The 21194-nt window shown below is 36.2% G+C and overlaps 1 protein-coding gene across 1 annotated transcript; it reads left to right on the top strand.

Annotated features, from left to right (window-relative positions):
* The first annotated feature begins 19937 nt into the window (after positions 1-19937).
* LOC111394240 lies at positions 19938-21194 on the top strand. Its single transcript, XM_023019999.1, has one exon. It carries the CDS (start codon positions 19938-19940, stop codon positions 21192-21194), a length of 1257 nt encoding a protein of 418 aa, XP_022875767.1.

Here is a 21194-nt window from a genome sequence, read left to right as displayed (position 1 = left end):
TGTTATTCTAAAATCTTGGGGTGGATTAATTATAATCCTATCTTTTCCTCTAAGATTATTATCTAATAATGCATTTCCTACTTGTAGATTATATTCTAGATTTTCTAGCCTTTTATGTATATCCTCAAAACTTTCATTTGTAGTGTTTTTAGGTAAATAGGGATAACTAGGTTTTTTATGTTTTTTAACTTTTTCCAAAAATTCTTCAATTATATTTTCTTCGTCTACTATATTCATCATTATTTTTGGTTCGTAACATGGCTCTGATACCATTTGATCGGAGTGTGCAGCGGAGGGGTTAATATTTTTGAGCCAATTAGATTCTTCATAAGTATTTAAAATATCACAATAGAATTTATAAAATTCACTATTTTTTACCAATATTTTTTCTTGAATAATTATGTTTAATTCTTTAATTCTTCTTCTTAAATTAAGAATTAATTTATATATATCTTTTTCCATTTTAATTGCTTCATCATCTATGGAATCATTTTTATTTTTTAGTTTTGGATCTAGATATTCTACAAAGAAATCTTTTAGATCTTCTTCCAAATAGGTTAATTCATTTTCTGTAGCGTTTTTTAGATCAATAAAATTTTGTATAATATTTGAATCTAAATTTATTAAAAAATTTTGATCTATATATCTTTGAGGACTTATTTGAAGGTTTTTAGACATTATAATGGCTTTGGTTGTAATTTCTCTATTAAGGGTATTTTTGGAAAATTGGTTGTTTGGAGACTAGTTTTCAAATGTTTTTATTTCTTAGACTAATTTAGAAAATCCTCCTTTTATTTAGGCTATTAAGCTGTATTTCCCAGTAGAGAGCGAGCTCCATCGTTGTGGTAGAACCACCTTAAAAGTATGGTGCACGTGACAATGACGTACACGATAATTTTTATTTATTTATTTATTTGGCCAATGTTGTGTTTTTCTTTAGTTTTACTACAAAAATTATAGAATTTTGTTATTTGTATGTAGAAATAGTATATAAGTAGTTATCGAAAATGATGTTGAAAAAAAAATTGGATGAAAAATTTAACTATGTTTTAAATTGACAAATGATGAAGTGTCATGTAGGGATTATGTAACCTGTTTCGCGCGGGTTAGTCACTAACAATTAAAAAGGAGTCAGAAGATTGTGTAAGAGACAAACCTCTTGAGACAAAATTCCAAAAATGGGTGTTTTTATTGGCGATGACTTTACAATTGAAAAATAAAAACAGAATGTCTCCAAGGGGTACAAGCACACGAGTTACTGAAAAAGAAGTGTTTAAATCTAAACTAAAAAATTTAAAATTACATATTCTCTGTTTGAGAGTATTTGATTCGGGGTTCTTTGCTCTATGTCTTTTCTTCCTTTTATACTCTCTGGATGATCTCTTCGTGATCAACCACTTAAAAACTGCTTGATTGCTCTATAACTGCCTACTTTCCTCGTAGTGGCCAATTTGTCGTGGAACTGCCTTCTCTAACTGCTGCCATTACTTTTGTCGTTCAACCGTCTTCAATTGAATTCCTTGAATTGTAGGACGTGATAGGACTACCCAATAACTGTTTCATTAACTGCACTTTTGGGTAGCCATAATATCTTATGTTTGTTAAGATGCTGGGCGACTCGGATGTTTGGACGAGAGCAGGGTCACAGCTCTGGGCGACTGCATGGCAATTTATTCGCTCAAATCTTGGGCGACTTGTAACCTTGGGCGATGGTATTACCGCGTTCATGAACTTCCCTATTTGGGCCTTTATCCTGCACTGCCTGATTGGTTCGTTCTTTGGGCTATTTGATTTTTTGCGGATCTTCCAGTTGGGCTTCATTCCTTGGGCTATTCGACTTGGGCTGAACTTTTGTGAGTCAACAATTACCCCCCCAATATGGCAGGATTAATACTATTTATTAATTTTTGCCATATTCACTTTGTGTTTCCCAACAACATTCGAAATTTCCAAAAATTTCAATCATTATTTTCTTCCATAGTCTAAAAAGGTGCGACGTTTGCAAATCCTTATAACCCCCAAATACGCTATTTCATTGTACTACTAAATCATGCCTCATTTTTTCGCGCTTCTCTCCCGCAATATTACTGTTCATCTCCTTCCTTCTCTGTTATGTAACTCTGAAAAACTTTATTTCGTCCCTAATGGCTGCTTCACAATCCCAGTCTGGTGACTCCTTTAGTTTCGAAGACTTTCAGAAACTCCTTACTCGGCCATATATAACTCCGAACTTCCTTGCACCGGCCAATGTTGAACTCAATGAGTTCTATCTAGGTCCTTTATTCAACAATGTCGAGGCCATCGAACAAGCGGCGGTCGGTCAGCTGTTCCTTTGTACTCAAGGCCCTCCGTTTCTAAATTCTTTGTCGCTGGGGCCACTTCGCGAAAGAGGTATTCGCACTTGGCCTAAATTTGATGTCGTTTTTCGTAGATGGCATGCTCGCCTTGTGGACCATGGTCCTACTACGACAATTTTTTATAAGGCTAGGATTTCTGATTTGTTAGGAATCTCTCTTCAACCCCCTATTTTTGACCCAGTACTTTTTCCAATCGCTTTAAGTTTTTGGTCTTCTGAGTATAATACTTTTATCCTTCCTCTTAGTCCCATGTCCATTACCTTAAAGGATGTTGGGGTCCTAGTAAATCTGCCACCTTTGGGCGATACCATTTTCCCTGATATTTTGATTTCTGGTGTCGCCCCAAAATTTGATAGAGGCCTCACCGAATCATATTCAAGCCTGCAAACCTTTCATAACCATTCGAGCGCTGAGCCTTCCCATACTGAGCGAGTGGCCTTTCTTCTGAGTTGGCTTTGTAAATACATTTTGTGTGTGCCAAGTATAAAGCCCTCCATAAGCTATTTACCCATAGTGCACGAATTGGCGCGTGGTAGGCCTCTGAATTTGTATTCTTTCTTTTTAGCTGCCCTTTATAGAGGCATGACTTCTCTTCAATCCCAATTGAAGAATGGTGCATCTCCCATTGGCAGTGGGCCTCTTTGGTTCACTCAAATGTGGTTGAGAGTCTATTTTCCATCGCTTGGTGCTCCATCTTTTTCTAGTCCTTCTGCTAGTTGCTATGGGCTAGCCATTGAGCTCCTGACTCCTGTAAATATGTCCACATTTTTTCATTATTTTATACTTTGGATTCAATCCCTTCCTTCTTTCCTTTTCCTCCCTTTTTGACTCCAGATTATGTGCAGCCTCCATCCACTCTGGATAGTGCGAACACTTCCTTGTTTGTTTGGATTTAGTTTTTGACCGAGAAGGAGTTGTTTCATGATATTTTGACTGGGACCAATGCCAAGGCTGGGGTAGAAATATATTTTTCCCAATTTTTTGCTCGTCAACTTGGTTTTGGCCAAACTTGGCCCTTTCCCCCTTGCTATTCAAGGAATTTGATAGACCGCTTCCACACCATTAATAAGGCAGAGGCAGAGGCTATAAATGCTCGCAATCTTCTTTTGACGAGAAACTTTTCATTAGCCCCCTTCAATCCTAGCCGTGCCATCCATCCCCTTTTTAAACGACTCTGGCCGTCAGTAAAGCGCAGATTGTTTGCGACTGATGTCAATCGTGCTTTCCATTCACTAGACCAGCCAAACATTTCTTCCACCTCTCCTGTTTTGGTCACTCCTGTGTCCATTAGGAGTCCCTCTTCCTTTGTTCGTGCTAAACAATCTGCCCGTCCATCGACTTCTCTTCCTGCCAAGCCCACTGTAGCTAAAAGTGCCCCAAGCTGCAAACGGCCAGCCTCAGCGTCTCCCATTTTGGAGGATGATGCTGATGATGATGATGATACCCCTCTCATCGTCAGGAAGAAGGTAATTAAATTGGTTTACTCATAAGCATACCTTTCCATACTTGAAACTTTTCCATGTGCTGATAGTTTATTTGGACTTCTCAGAAAAGTTCAACCTCTCCCTTGAAGGCTTTGGTGTTGGCAGCTACTGCTCCATCATCCTCTGCTGGGCTGCTTCGTCCAAACCAGCTGATGAAGGGACTACGCTTAAAGAGAAATCTTTAGTCCCAGAATCTTCATCACAACCAATGGACGAGCCACCTTCTTCCCAAGACGTTGACCCCCCAAACGTCGAAGCAGATAGTAATTCATTTTTTGATGCTTTACCTTTGCTTGTGCTATTGGTGTTGATTTGTTGCCTTTTGAGTTCTGCAGATGTTCCCATGAGTCTGCCCGTTGCGGCAAGGTCTTCTCGCTTAGACAAGGGGAAGTCCTCACGAATGGTGGAGCCACAGGTGGCAGATTTGGCTGGGGATATGCCATTTTCCAAGATTGCTGATGAGGTAATCTTTGCTTCACCTTTACCTCCACTTTGTTTAGTGTAGTGGAAACCTTCAATATTGGCGATTTTCTTTGCAGGATGCTGATAAAATTGTGCGTTCCATTCAAGACTTGTTCACTTCTTGGGGGCAAGTCAAGACATCTCGCCCTGCTTCAGCCAGTTGTCCTTATGCTTCTTCAGAGGAAGATATGGAATTCCTTAAGTAGTCGATATTTGAGTATGTGTCCTTCATGGATATGGACATCGGTAAGGCTAGTGCTGCCAAGTATAAAGATAAGCTTGAGCATTTGAATGCGAAATTGGAGCAAGCACTGACACTTCCGTCGCTCAATCTTTCTGCTGATTTTAAAGCGGCGTTGAAAGTTGTCCATTCCGAGGTCCTCTCCTTACTGGCCAAGAATGTTGAACTGAAAGCCAAAAGTACTCAATATCTTCGCGCCGTATCTGAAAAAGAGTCTTTGCTTCTGGAGATCAACAAAGCTGAGGACGAGTTGAAAGAAATCTCTTCCGAAGTCATGATTGAAAACTCTTTGATGACTAGTTTGACTGCTCAGATGAAGGAGTTTCAAGCCAAGATGGACGACTGCAAGGCGAGAATGGCTGCTAAAAAGCGTAATGCCTCCCAAGAAATTGAGTGAACTAAGTCTTTGGTCCAGCAGTACAAGAAGTTGGAAGTTGACGATGATGTTGTGGCTAAATTGAACATCACTTCTTCTCGGCAGAGCGAGGACTGGGGGAGACTTAGGGAAAGAATTCATTTGGTATGGGGCGAATTGTAATTAAGACATATAATGCCTTAACTTTTTCTTTTTGTAATTTCGCATTTGACTTTCCCTTTGTAACCTTGTACTGATATAACAGCAGTCATCATTGTCAATGAATAACTATTTTAGCCTCTTGTGTATTTATTGACGTTCGTTTTTTTTAATCGTCAATCGCTCAGGCATTTAATTGTTTTATTCTAAAATTTTTATACATTTTTTCTTGATATTTCTGCCCGACTTTGGGCCACTTAATCCCATTTACTAGACACGAATATGGCTACTCATATTCTGTCTTTTCACCTTCACCCCCCCTATAAATGCACATCATATTCTGTCTTTTCACCTTCACCTCCCTATAAATACACGTATACTTCATATTTTTCATCTTCATTTCCATTTTCTTCTTCAAAAAACCAATTTGCTGCCATTGCTTGGCATTTCTGACAATCAATCCAAAAGCTTTCGTTTTCCATGGAAATGGATCATCTGATCCGCCCACTTTGCCATCTTTCTTGATGTCACCTTTGCTATGGGAGATATAGGAAATATTCTTTGGCCAGCAGCAAAGTTCTTCCCATCGTCTCCATTCCTAGAAGGAGTTCAATGATGGAAGGCAATTTATGCGGTGCTTGCAGGCCACCTTGCTTGCTGAGAATGCTTCTCAGCCTCCTTGCCCGTCGTTGCAGCGATGCATTTAGGAAGGCGATATGAGGGCGCTTCATCTTCCTTTCTACTTGTTGAGAGTGCTTCTCGGCCTCCCTGCTTGCCCTTGCAACAGTGCGATCAGGATGACGATCAAGGCCAGTACACCCTCTTACTCGGCGATCGACCGGAAAATTAGTTTGCTCTTAGTTGTAGTTTATAAAGCATTTAGCATATTGTATTTCACAGCTTTGTAATGAACATTTGATAATAAAGGAATTTATTTGAACGTATTTCGCTCTGGTCCTTTTTACTCTACGATCGTTCAATGCGATTTGGTTACACTTTTATTTGTTCACTTTCCCATAAGGAAGGAACATACTTTTTCAAATATTTGCCATTAATGAACCTCATGTGCTTGGTGCCGTCTAAATCTTCCAAATGATAGGCTCCATTAGGCAATACATTACTCACTTTATATGGTCCTTCCCAATTGGGAGACTATTTACCATACTTTGGATCTTTGCTATCCAAAGGGAGTACTGTTTTCCAAACCAGTTCGCCCAAGTTGAACGACTTGGCTATAACTTTTTTATTATAAAATTTAGCGATTCTTCATTTTTGAACTTGCAATCTATCTAGGACGTCTAACTTTAATTCGTCCAACTCTAATAAGTTTTGAACTAGCGATTCGATATATTCATCATCACTTAACTTATGTTGCAAACACACTCTGATCGATTGCACGTTAATTTTCATAGGCAACACGGTCTCCTGTCCATAAGTAAGTTGGAAAGGAGTAATTTTGGTACTTGACCGAGGTGACTTCCTATAAGCCCATAAGGCCTTGTTCAGACATTCGTGCCAATTTCTAGCATTTTCATCTATCATTTTCTTTATGATATTTTTTAGAATCTCATTAGAAGATTCTGCTTGCCCGTTGGATTGAGCGTAATATGGTGTGGAGTTTACTAATTTAACTCCAAACTCGCTCAAGAATTTATTCACTTGATCCCTATTTAAAAATGTCCCGTGATCTACCATCAAAGTTTGTGAAATTCTAAATCTATAAATGATGTGATCACGGATAAATTATATGACATTCTTTTGGGTGATCTCCTTTAAAGATACCGCCTCTACCCACTTAGTGAAATAATCGGTTGCAACTATAAAAAAAGTATGTTGCTTGGATAATGGGGAATAAATCTTCCCTATCAGGTCTATCGCCCAACCTTTGAACGGCCAAGGCTTAATAATAGGTGTTATCTCTCGTGCTGGCGCCCTCTATATTGAACCATGCTTTTGGCATGCTAAACAAATCTTTGCATATTGAACGCATAATTCTCCTATTTTTGGCAAAAAATATCCACTCCTAATAATTAACCATCTCATCCTTTAGCCAGCTTGATGAGCTCCACATATCCCTTCGTGCACTTCAGCCATGATCGTCCTGGCTTCTTGCAAACTTACACATTTTAGCAGTATACCATCAAAGCGTTTCTAGAACAACTCTTCATCTATCAGTGCATAGTTTAGCAAACACAACTTCATTTTTCTACTATCTCTTTTATTAGGTTCTTTAAGGAACTCCTTAATTTCTGCCCTCCAATCCATTGCATCTCCATCTTGTATGCAATGAAATTCAATCTTTCTCGCCCTTTTTTGGATCACGAGAAATATTGTTTCATACTCACAAGTAGACTTCCAATTTAAAACCTTTGAATACCCTGAGGCCATTTGGGCCAACTCATTTGCCACGTTATTGTATATCCTATTAACGCATTGAAGTTCTACTTGGTCGAATTCTTCTAATAACTCTCGAGCGATTTCATATTGACTCATGATGGAATCACTTTGGCATTTAAAATCACCAATCAGTTGGTGAATTATCAATTGAGAATCGCCTCTAATGTTTACATTTTTTACCCCCATATCTATCATTAGTTCCAGGCCTATGATTAAGGCTTCATATTCGGCCTGATTGTTGGTGCACATCCTATCTAAAGTGAATGCGAACTTGTAGCAAATCCCTAAAGAATTTATCAATGCTACTCCTACTCCTGAACCTTTAGAGGTTTTTGACCCATCGAAATACAACATCCAAGGTTTTGGCTCGAATGAATTGATTTCTAATTCAATTTCTTCAGGCATGTCAAGGCATGGATGATCGGCTAGAAAGTTAGCTAAAGCTTGATTTTTTTACTGCCTTTTGGGTATGTATTGTATTTCAAATTCTGATAAAGCTAACGTCCAAAGGCCTACCCTTTGGTGTAAAATGGGATGAGAGAACATATACTTAATCAAATTTACTTTAGAAATCAAATAAACGGTTACGGGCCATAAATAAGCCCTTAATTTTGTACATGTGAAATACAATGCAAGACATAATTTTTCAATAGCAGAGTAATTACATTCACATTTTGTTAACCGTCTACTCAAGTAGTAAATCGCCCTCTCTTCACCAAATTGATCTTCTTGCGCGACCATTCCAGCTATTGATTATTTTTCAGCCAATACATATACTTTCATTGGCCGTCCTTGGATTGGTGACACCAATACTGGTGGACTTGATAAATATGTCCTGATTTTTCAGCTTTAAAAGCGACGAAAAGACTTTAGTTCGCCCTACACAATTAGAAATAAAGCATCTTAAAAAGTTTACTTGGCCTAGAAACCTTTGCAATTTTTTTTTGTTGCTAGGTGATTTGGCCTCTAAAATGGCCTTCGCTTTATTTTTATCAAGTTCAATCCCTCTTTTGTGTACCAAGAAACCAAGAAAGTTCCATGCATTAACACCAAATGCACATTTCAAGGGATTCAACTTTAACTTATATTGCTTCATTTGCTCAAATGAACATCTTAACTGTTCGAAATGGTCCTCTTCTTTAATGGATTTGACCACTATATCATCTACATACACTTCTACAAACTTGCCTATCATATCATGAAAAATTAAATTCATTGCCCTTTGACAAGTTGCTCCTGCATATTTCAGGCCGAAAGGCATGACAACCCATTCAAAACATCCTAGAGACTCAAGGCATCTAAAGGCAGTTTTGTGTATGTCTTCCTTAGCTATATAAATTTGATTGTATCCTGAATACCCATCCATGAAAGAATACATGACGTGTCCGACGGTTGAGTCTACTAAAGAATCTACCGTGGGCATTGGATATTCATCTTTGGGTGTGGCTATGTTTAAATTCCTAAAGTCTATGCACACCCTTAGTTTACCATTCTTTTTTAGTACTGGCACGATATTGGACAACCATTCGACATACCTGACTGTTCTAATAAAGACTGTTTTTAATAATCGCTCTATCTCTTTCTTAATCTCAGGGAGTACATTGGAGCAAAACGTCTGGGAGGTTGTCTATGAGATTTAAAATTAGGCTTAGTTGGTAATCTATGGTCCACCAAGTCTCTATCTAAACCAGGCATTTGTTCATATTTCCAAGCAAAATAATCTTTATACTCCTTTAACAGAGCGATTAATTTATCACTAACCTCTTGATCGAGCATCTGGCTGATGAATGTTGGACGGTCTTCTCTTTCATTGCCAATATTTACTTTAATCAGAGGGCCTTGTGCTTGAGCATATCCAGGTTTGATGATCCGCATTACTTCATCGTCCAGCTCCCTTGTAAGCACTTCTTCTTCTAAACAATCCACCTTGTTGACTTCCCGGTCAATACTTTGTTCCAATTCGAATACTGTTAATTTGTCTTTCAACGCTTTCAGGGCTGCCTCTTCTTTCATCTTATCCTTGCATTTTTTAATTGAAAGCCATTAATTTGGCTTTGAAGGCCTAAATATCGGTCATTTGCTCTTGTTGCTTCGAACTCATTCAGGACTCCTTGATTATTCTTTTGCCAATTAATGGCTCTTCTAGGGCTACTATATTTGGCCTCATCTGACTGAACATTTCAATAAGTGCGTCCACTGAAAATGGCTCTTCACTCTGCGCGACAATTGAGTTTCTTCCCCATTTTAGACTACCCTGACAGGTCCGTAGTTTCCTTCGTACATGAACATTTCCACTGAGTTTGCTTCTGCGATAAAAGGCCTATGATCGGCCTGCATCACCTCTGCTTCCCCCTTGTTATTCCAAAAAACCAGGCATTGATGGAGTGATGAGGGTATACAGTGACTTTCGTGTATCCAATCTCTTCCTAGTAACACATTGTAACTAGTAGGACCATCTATTACAAAAAAAACTGTGGTCCTAGTAGTTGTACCTATAGTTATGTCCAATGGCATAACTCCCTTAGCTGTAGTTGCTCCTCTATTGAAACTTGTAAGGATAACTTCTATTGGAATCATATCCCCTTCCGTCTTTGCAAATTTCCTCATCATCCTAGATGGAATGGTGTTTATAGCTGCTCCATTATCGACAAGCACTTTTGCCACAGTTATGCCGTTAACTAGAGTTTTAACGTACAACGACCTCAAGTGTTTAGTCAATTTCACAGCTAGCCGTTTAAAAATAACCTTTTCGGCAGCTTCTATTTCTACTTCCCGCTTGTTCTATGTCGAGTTATCCTTTTGTGATAAGTCAACGTGTAGCATATCGCACTGAGCCTCTGTCTCCTGAATTTCCTTTTTACTGTTTTCTGATGCTTCCTCGTTCATTACCCAACCTGTGGGAGGAGGCATTATTCTTGGAGTTGATCCATACTTTTCAGAGCGAGGTACTCTCCTCTTCCTTTTGGGCTTCCCGTACAGCACGTAAAAATTAAAAGAATGCCCAGATGGTTTCTCCCAATAAATCTACTTCACGAACTCCCTCTCGATGTAGTTGCTTCAACGGAGTATTGTACGATACTCCTCTTCTTCTTGTTTCTGCTTCTAGGTCAATTTCTTCTTCAGTGTCTATCATTCCATCATCTTCCTCACCATTGTAGGCCTCTCTAGAAGTCTGGTCTTCTTCATATTCCAGCACGCACGCTTCTCCTTCGTAATCCTCTCTTTCTTCTTCTTCCTTCTCTTTATCCTTGAACTCATTGGCTAGTAAATAGTTATTAGCCACAATAGGAGGTAACGTACCGAACTGAATAGTAAGGGGCTGATCTGGATCTTCTCCATCCTTTCTGTCTCGCTCAAACTTTGATCTCCCAGAAGAAGTTTCTGGCAACTCTTTCATTGATTCATCTGTACCAATCTCTTCACTATCTTTAAGAATATTTTGATTGACTACCTTGAGTAATTTAGGCGCCTTAGGACGTGGCACTCCCTATTGTTGTCTCATCTTTCGTCCATAATTTTGTTGGAAACGCCTTTGTTGGGTTCTAGTCATCTCGTCGAAGGGTATTGCCTTTCATGCATTATACTGGAACGAATGCCATACATTTGGTCGACGAGGTTGCGGTCTGAATGTTCTCCCATTATCTACTGGCCTGAACTGCCTCTCAAAATGCGGTCTCTTGTAGAACGATGTACCTCGCCCTCTACCAGGCTGAGCGTTTGGGAGGAGAGTAGGGCGATGGGGATGCTGCCATATCCCTGATTTCTCCATATTCCCACTCACTTCTCTTTTACATCTTGCACACAAGACGTCTACATCCTCTTTTGGCTCCTTTCCTTTAATACGCTCGAAGACACTGGGATGTGGTCCAGGGTCTTCTTCTCCATCATCTATAACCAATTTGAATTTTGGCAACTTGTTTTTGAAACCAGACGTCACCATATTCACTCCAAGTGGCTGTGGAAAAGGATTTTCGTCCACTGTCATTTTCTTCTTATCATCGAACGTAATTCGTCCTGATTCAATGGCATCCTGTAACACATTGCGAAAAACCAAGCAATTGTTAGTCAAATGTGACCATGCATTATGCCACTTACAATATTTTTTACCCTTAATTTGTTCAGAGTTTGGCAATTTATGCTTATCGATCAGTTTTATCTGCTTATCCTTATATAATTTATCAAATATAAGGTCAGCTTTGATTACATCGAACAAGAATGTTCTAACTTTTACGTTTTCATCTTTCATAAGCTCATCCTTGCCCGATGGTCTAGGCTTAGCCATTATAGGACAAGTATACGTGTCTCCTTTGACTAATTCGGCCAAACACATTTCGGTCTGATTGTATGACTCGTTATTGATGGTATGAACATCAAAATTTGGGTCTCTATAATAAGTCCCCTTACTAGAATTTTTTATCTGCTCTTCTTCTCTTATCAATTGTTCATACCTAATCACGTTCGCGCTCAATTGAAAAAGGTCAGGAAATTCCTTGTCTTGGAATTTCTTTTTCAAATCAAAGCTCAAACAACCTTGAGCGATTTTGACACTCTTTTTCGGGCAGAGGTACAAAATATTTACTTCTTGCTGTCTTGAACATTTGGAGGAAACCTTCTGCCCACTCGTTTGGCATTTGACGTAGGTTCGCCAAATCAGCCAAAGTAACTTCAGACTCAATCTTATAAAACTGAGTGTGGAATAATTGTTCCAATTGTTGCCATGTTTGAACAGAATTTGCTGGAAAATTGATGAACCAGGAGAAAGCTACTCCTGTTAATGAACTAGGGAAAAGCCTCATTTTATGATAATCAGTTACGTCACCACTTTGCAGTGTGAATCGCCCTATGTGTTCTAGAGTAGACACCTCCTCTAAACCGGTAAACAGTGAGAATTCTGGCACTTTATACCCTCTAGGCCATGGATATGCTTGGTCTATCCAATCAGGATATGGCTTTGTGTAAGTCGGCCTAATGACAGGACGTACCCCAAAAGCCATCTGGTCTTGTACGATTTCCATAATCTGATTCCTCAACATGACGTTGGGATCATATGGAATCCCTACAGGTTGGTTGACCGGTTGATTTGCTTGAGGCCTGATATTTGGTTCTTGATTAGGAATAAAGTTACCATGATTTGGGCCATTGTTACCATTAGCCTGAACATTTATTCCCTCATTAACACGTGGGGTATTCTGCCCGTTATTTAGGACATTATCTCTTACATTTGGATTACCCCCCAAGTTAGGCGTACCACTACCATTATTCTGATTTGGTATTACACCATCCCCTTGGTTTGAAGTAGAGGGACCGAAATGTGGTTCTACCCCTTGACTTGGGTTTAGGACTGGGGGATTATGTCCCACAATTGTCCTAGTTTGAAAGTGGTTTGCAAGAGGCGTAACTGGTTGACAAATTTGGCCTACCAACTTATTCATTATTTCATTCAAAGTATTCAGTTGTTTGGCCATGTTATCATAATGTGCATTCCCATTCTGGGTAAATCTTTCCATATTATGAATATTTCGAAGATTTACCTGTTCAACGACATCTTGTGTGAGTTCTCCAAGTAGTGCACGCATAGTTCGAGGACTCTCAACTCTGCCATTGATTCGTAACGACTGTTACTGCTTTGATTCTATCCATCTGTTCGTGGAGAGCTATGCTGCTCCTCATATCGCTCGATCACAGACTGGACTCCTCCCTGACTTGCTGCTTCCTTATCGGATCTCTGAGACATATTGTTTCACCTTTTGTATCTTCAACACCAAACACCACGGTCCCACTGGGCGTGCCAAATTATTTCGCGCGGGTTATTCGCTAACAATTAAAAAGGGATTAGACGATTATGTAAGGGACAAATCTCTTGAGACAAAGTCCTAAAAAGGGGTGTTTTTATTGGCAATGACTTTACAATTGGAAAATAAAAACAGAATGCCTCCAAGGGGCGCAAGCACACGAGTTACTGAAAAAGAAGTGTTTAAATCTAAACTAAGAAATTTAGAGTTACATATTCTCTGTTTGAGAGTGTTTGATTCGGGGTCCTTTGCTCTATATCTTTTCTTCCTTTTATACTCCCTGGATGATCTCTTCGTGATCAACTACTTAAAAACTGCTTGATCGCTCTATAACTGCCTACTTTTCTCGTAACTGCTGCCATTACTTTTGTCGTTTAACCGTTTTCAATTGAATTCCTTGAATCATGGGACGTGATAGGACTACCCAATAACTGCTTCATTAACTGCACTTTTGGGTAACCATAACATCTTATGTTTGTTAAGATGCTGGGCGACTCGGATGTTTGGACGAGAGCAGGGTCACAGCTCTGGGCAACTGCATAGCAATTCATTCACTCAAATCTTGGGCGACTTGCAACCTTGGGCGATGGTATTACCGCGTTCATGGGCTTCCCTATTTGGGCCTTTATCCTGCACTGCCTGATTGGTTCGTTCTTTGGGCTATTTGATTTTTTGAGGATCTTCCAGTTGGGCTTCATTCCTTGGGCTATTCGACTTGGGCTAAACTTTTTGTGTGTCAACATAACCCCTTACGTTAATCTTGATGTACATGTAGCAATGTCCAAAATTATATCAAGATTTACATAATTAATTATATAATGTCATATGACACTTTACTATTTGTCAATTTAAAATACAATCAATTTGTTCATCCAATCTTTTTTCCCAACATCATATTATGTAATCAATTATGTACAAATAGCAAAATCTAATTTTATATATATAATCAATTATATTTTGAATAATGTTACTTATACATAAGTGGTTATATAATAATTTACATACAAATGAGGAATCAAAAAAAGAGTGAAGACATTTTTTTTTTATTTGATTAAAGAAATTCATACTCAATCATATCTCACAACATATGCATAATATGTTTACATAATGATTTACATATGCTTGATGTGTTGAAATATTATAAGGTCAGAATTTTTCATACAAATAAAAGAAAAAACAATTTTGAACCTTACTACACGTATTCTATGATATACATTTTAATTTACACTTTACCGTGTGGCATTTACCCTATTGGATTGTTTAAATTTCGAACAGTTTTTTCCATTCAATTAACATTTGACAATAATGCAAGTATCAACTAAAGAGTTAAAAATTAGTGTATAAATAGCAAAATTCAAAAATTTTCGCTCTCTTTTTAACATATCATCTTTATGTAAACAATTATGTAACCACATAATGAACAAGTAGCTTTATTCTTGTTTTTAAAGCTCTGGTTGATATACTAAGAAAAAAGGAGGAAGGAGAATAAAGGAAAATGGACCAAAAAATTTAAGGCTAGCTTAGTTTGCCTTTTAATTAAGTTTAAATATTCTTATTGTATGCAAAATTCAAACTTGGAGGTATTTTGAGTTTAGTCCAATTGGAGTTGAATCGAAACAATTAAAAGCTAGTGGATTGTACAGGATTAAAAAGAAATAGTAATTGGGTGATAAGAGGAAAATTTAAGACTCGAGAGTGAAATTCAACATACTGAAAGCTTGAGGACTAAATTGCACATTTTTGGAGGTTATAGATGACCAATTTTGGAAGATTATTGAGGTTAGGGGACCAATGTAGAAGCTTTTGAAAGTTTCGGGGTCAATATTGAAGATTCGGATAAAAAAAAAAGCCAAAACTAAATAAAAATCATAAAGCAGGAACGAACTGTATTCAAATCGAAAAAATCTACGTTAATCGAGGTTTGCGAACTAAATTCTCATATAAAAAGTTCCATGAAATTCATTGTCTATAAAATCAAAGAAAGAGGAATTGAATTACTTATATATTCCATATTTTGAGTGAAACGTCAAAAAAATGCTTTGAGGTTGTTGTTATAAATTTAATCTTATTTTCAAAAATTTCAAATCAAACAAATACTGAGTATTATAAAAAATTAAAAACAGCAAACCAAACGCAAAGGCCTAATTGGCTCATTAGCCTGTAATGTTTGCATAAACAATCTCCTAACCTTTCATTTTGATGCACAACCCTTCAAAATCACCTGAATGTGGTAGAATACCCCCGATAGTCTATATCCGTTAGTTTAGGCATTAAAAACTATAAAAGTGGCCAAAATCAATAAAATCTCAAACTGTATTTTAGTCTCTTCAAATCTAAACACACTTAAGGCTCGATTGTTTGAAATACGAGCTAAGAGAGAAACCAACAAGAGATAGTGGCATAGAAACACTAAGAATCGAGCAAAAAATTTCTTATAAATAACGAGGACATCAAAATAAATTCATCAAAACAACTAAAATGGCCAAATAAAATGACGAAATGATAATAGAATTTAAATTATTAGAAAATTTTTGAAATTTCTAAACTTGGAGTTTGAACACCTTAATGTGTATACTTATGCCAAATGAAATTAAACTAATAATAATAATTTATAGGACCAGGCCCGTTTGGGCTTATATAAATACATTGCTAGAATTTTCAATCTATATGATTTTCATTATTCTTGCTGGCATAAGAGAGAAAATCTTGGTAGCTGCAATCTTATTCTCTATGTGGATCACCGTTGGAGGTTGGACAATTGGACAGCTGCGGATGACGAATCAAGATTGCTGGAACGAAAAGAAAAGCAAAAGGTTTGCAGAATTCTTCAAAGGGATCTTCGGTGGGAATCGAAATAATTTTAATTTTCTTCTGTGCATGTATAAGTAGATTCCCAACACATATAACAATATCCAAAATTATATCAAGATTTACATAATTGATTACATAATGTCGCATGACACTTTACTATTTGTCAATTTAAAGTACAATAAATTTTTCATCCAATTTTTTTTTGTTTTTTTGCCAACATCATATTATGTAATCAATTATGTACATTTTTATGTACAACTAGAGAAATCCAATTATATATATAAGAAGGAAGGAATTTATTTCAAATAATGTTACTTCTACATAAGTAGTTATATAATAATTTACATGCAGATGAGGTGTCAAAAAAGAGTGAAGAAATTTTATTTATTTTTATTAAAGAAATTCATACTCAATCATATTTCACAACATATGCATAATATGTTTACATAATGATTTACATATGCTTGATGTGTTGAAATATGATAAGGTCAGAATTTTTCATACAAATAAAAGAAAAAACAATTTTGAACCTTACTACACGTATTCTATGATATACATTTTAATTTACACTTTACCGTGTGGCATTTACCCTATTGGATTGTTTAAATTTCGAACAATTTTTTTCCATTCAATTAACATTTGACAATAATGCAAGTATCAACCAAAGAGTTAAAAATCAGTGTACAAATAGCAAAATTCAAAATTTTTCGCTCTCTTTTTAACATATCATCTTTATGTAAACAATTATGTAACTACATAATGAACAAGTAGCTTTATTCTTGTTTTTAAAGCTCTGGTTGATATACTAAGAAAAAAGGAGGAAGGAGAATAAAGGAAAATGGACCAAAAAATTTAAGGCTAGCTTAGTTTGCCTTTTAATTAAGTTTTAATATTCTTATTGTATGCAAAATTCAAACTTGGAGGTATTTTGAGTTTAGTCCAATTGGAGTTGAATCGAAACAATTAAAAGCTAGTGGATTGTACAGGATTAAAAAGAAATAGTAAGGGGGTGATAAGAGGAAAATTTAAGATTCAGGAATGAAATTCAACATACTGAAAGCTTGAGGACTAAATTGCACATTTTTAAGGTTATAGATGACCAATTTTGGAAGATTATTGAGGTTAGAGGACCAATGTAGAAGCTCTTGAAAGTTTCGGGGTCAATATTGAAGATTAGGATAACAAAAATAGCCAAAACTAAATGAAAATCATAAAGCAGGGAACGAACTGTATTCAAATCGAAAAAATCTAGGTTAATCGAGGTTTGCGAACTAAATTCTCATATGAAAAGTTCCATGAAACTCATTGTCTATAGAATCAAAGAAAGAGAAATTGAATTACTTTTATATTCCATATTTTGAGTGAAACGTCAAAAAAATGCTTTGAGTTTGTTGTTATAAATTTAATTTTGTTTTCAAAATTACATTTTCAAAAATTTAAAATAAAACAAATATTGAGTATTATACAAAAAAAACAAACAACCAAACGCAAAAACCTAATTGGCACATTAGCCTGTAATGTTTGCAAAAACAATCTCCTAACCTTTCATTTTGATGCACAACCCTTCAAAATCACCCAAATGTGGTAGAATACCCCCGATAGTCTATATCCGTTAGTTTAGGCATTAAAAACTATAAAAGTGGCCAAAATCAATAAAATCTCAAACTGTATTTTAGTCTCTTCAAATCTAAACACTCACTTAAGGCTCGTTTGTTTGAAATACGAGCTAAGAGAGAAACCAACAAGAGATAGTGGCATAGAAACACTAAGAATCGAGCAAAAAATTCTTATAAATAACGAGGATATCAAAATAAATTCATCAAAACAACTAAAATGGCCAAATAAAATGACGAAATGCTAATAGAATTTAAATTATTAGAAAATTTTTGAAATTTCTAAACTTGCAGCCTGAACACCTTAATGTGTATACTTATACCAAATGAAATTAAAATAATAATAATAATAATCAAGTTGTAATATATAATGTTCGACTCTTAATATAATGAATTTCGCAAATGCTTGTATAAATATATAAACTATCTTGCGATAGATACAATAAAAAGTCTATATCTTGTTATCCTATCAATACATAAAACTAGACATGCTTGTAATAAATGTTATTATAGAAACTTATCTGATATGACTATTAAAATTATTTTTGAAGGATTTAATATGCTTTAAGATGAGTAACTAATCGTTGTATTCTTTTTTCTTTAATTAAGATTTTCTTCCATTGAATTTTCCTTAGGCTATTGTTTAACCGTACTCAAAGAAATAACATATTTTTCCCTTCATTAGAATTTTTCTCTTGGGATTTTTTCTTAGTAAGACTTTAACAATGTGTTTTTTAATGTAATGAATGTCCATAACGTACAAAATATTTATCTTCGAAATAATACTCTTATATGTTAAAAATTATATACAATACTCCTTGAAGAGACAACAACAAAATCCATTTGTCAACGAACCATTATGCTAACTAAGAGATAAATATTATGTATGAAGACAGTATTGTTTGAAGGCTATAACAAGTTAACACGAGCTACTTTACTAGAATTGTGCTATTGAAATCATTGGCGTACGAAATATGGATGACTTGATATGAATTTTTCATTAGTTGAAATTAGGAAGACTAACTACACTATATTTCATTAGTTCAGATTTTGTCCCATTAAAATTTTCAAAAAAGATTTTATCGATATAGTATAAGAGGGAGTGTTATAAATAAATGGCCAAGGGCATTTGATTCTCATTTTTCTCAAAATACATTTTTTTCTATCTTCTTTTCAACTACATATTTTTCGTTAAAATAACATTATACACAATCCAAAAAAATTTCCTTCTTTTTAACGACACATTCTTCACCATTCTATTATTTTAAAATACATTCTTAGAAAAGAATGGGGCTCAAATTTGTGAATGATTGTACCTCTACAGGATTAATATATAAATCTATTAATTTCTCTATTTTCTTTTCTTTATAATTTATAACACTTATTACATTATTTGATATGTTATCAAATTCATAATCTCAACTCAATATATGCATGTTTGGATCGTGATTAAAATATAATAAATTATAGTCGAAAATATTTTTGATTCATAGTGAAATTCATAGCTATTATTCACTTATTATCTATACATTCAATAATCATTTTCTATAGATATGCATTATGTGATTGATGCCAAGCTGCCATTATCTTCTAAAATAATAAGGTCCCCTCTTTTTTCCTTAATTTTAGAATCAAACAAAAACCAGAAAATAAATTATGACCTTCGAGTCCCCCACGGACCCCACACGCAGCCAACCTAATTAAAGCCAATGGCCCTGCCCTCTCTCATCCCAGTTCACCACCCATACCCATCTCTTCATTCCCCTTTCTTTCTCTACATTCTCATTTTCAGATTTTCTACACCAGATCTCCTTCTTTTCTGTTGATCGCTCTCTTGTTCATGGTTGTTGAGTTTCAAATCATTCATTACAGATAACATTTTTTTTTTTTTTGCATAATGTGAATTGAAATGGAACGAAAATCCATTTGAATTGAGAGGGAAAGAGAGAGATAGGGAGGGAGAAATTTCAAGAACCTAGTCATGGAAATTGCAAGATTTAGGGAGTTGATGCTCCTCTGGTGTAGAATTAGAAGCAATCGTTTAGCTCTCGTGGGTGGGAATCACACCGCAGCCAGATTTTGCACTCGCTAAAAACCTTTTCTTCTCACATTTTGTGGCTTGTTCCTTCTCTCTTTCAAAACTGAAAATTTCAAATTTTCCCGTCTGGCACTGCCCCAGATTTGTGACTGAGCTCTATTTTTTTTTATTGATAAAAAGAACTATATTTTAGTTTTCGACATCTTGAGTGAGCAAAATATGGACAGAATGACTCGTGAGTATCGAGCTAAAAATCGAATCAAGATGAACAATGAAGTGAATGGATTTGGGATCGGATTCAATTCTGATACCCTTTTGATTATTAAGCTCCCAGATTGTCGGGTTCTGCGTATTATATCAAGATCATTGTTACTAGCAATGGTTCTTGTTGCGTTGCTTTTCCTTGGCTGTATAAGAAGGGATTCTACAAATGGATTTTGTGAGTTCGATGCTGATTCGGACATTAATTGTTTCAAGATTTTTCCTGTTCTTTTCCGTGATTTGGTTGACGAAGGCCTTATCAAGAAAGGCAACAGAGGGCTCATTTTAGGCTCCTGCATTTGTGATATTGAAGATGATTTTCCATTCATAAATGGAATCGGTATTGATTTGGCCATTAAATCTAATAAAACCCAGAAGAAATTGAGCCAAGTTGATGTGTTTGATTTTGTTTTGGCTTTCAATTTCCATGAAATGAAGCTGATTGATGGTATTCTCAAGAATGGTGGCATCGTGATTGCGCCACTGAACAATGATTCCCCTAATGTTCTTCAAGAACAAATGAATTATAAGATAGTGTATCTTAGACGATTTGAGAATGAGAATATTTCATATGAACATATTCCTGACATTGAGTACACCGTGGTGGCGTTGAGGAAAATCGGGGCAACAAATGGGTTGATGAATTTCCCAACAAAGGATGTATCGTGCGGGACTGCTTCAAAGGTCAAGAAATTAGCGTTGGAGGGCTTAGAGGACGTGTATCTAGAGCCGCCAAGAGGAGCTTTGCCAAAATTAAGTTTTGGATCAAGGAAACTGAAATTTCTGCCTGATTTGATGAGGGACTCTCTTGACAATTATCCTCGAAGGATTTTCATCTCAGATGATACAAGTTCCATCGACTGGTTTTACAAAAATTATCCAATGAGGGATCAACCATTCGAGATATACAACATGGAGATAGAGAATCAGGATGAATCAATGAGTAGAACTGTGCCTCAAGATATGGGGATATCAGAATGGCTAACGCAAAATATGAAGCGCGATGACTATGTTGTGATGAAGGCAGAAGCACAAGTAGTGGAGGAAATGATGAAAGACAAGACTATATGTCTAGTTGATGAGTTGTTTTTAGAGTGTAAGAATCAATGGCAAGATGAAGATGGTGAAGAAGAGAATGGCAGGAAGAGGGCATATTGGCAGTGTTTAACGTTGTATGGAAAATTAAGAGATGAGGGTATTGCTGTGCACCAATGGTGGAGTTGA

Source organism: Olea europaea, chromosome 5 (genome assembly GCF_002742605.1).
Source record: "Olea europaea var. sylvestris chromosome 5, O_europaea_v1, whole genome shotgun sequence".
In the NCBI taxonomy this organism is placed as follows: Eukaryota; Viridiplantae; Streptophyta; class Magnoliopsida; order Lamiales; family Oleaceae; genus Olea; species Olea europaea.
Note: the sequence above shows the minus strand (reverse complement) of the source record. Positions and strands in the feature narration are given on the sequence as shown.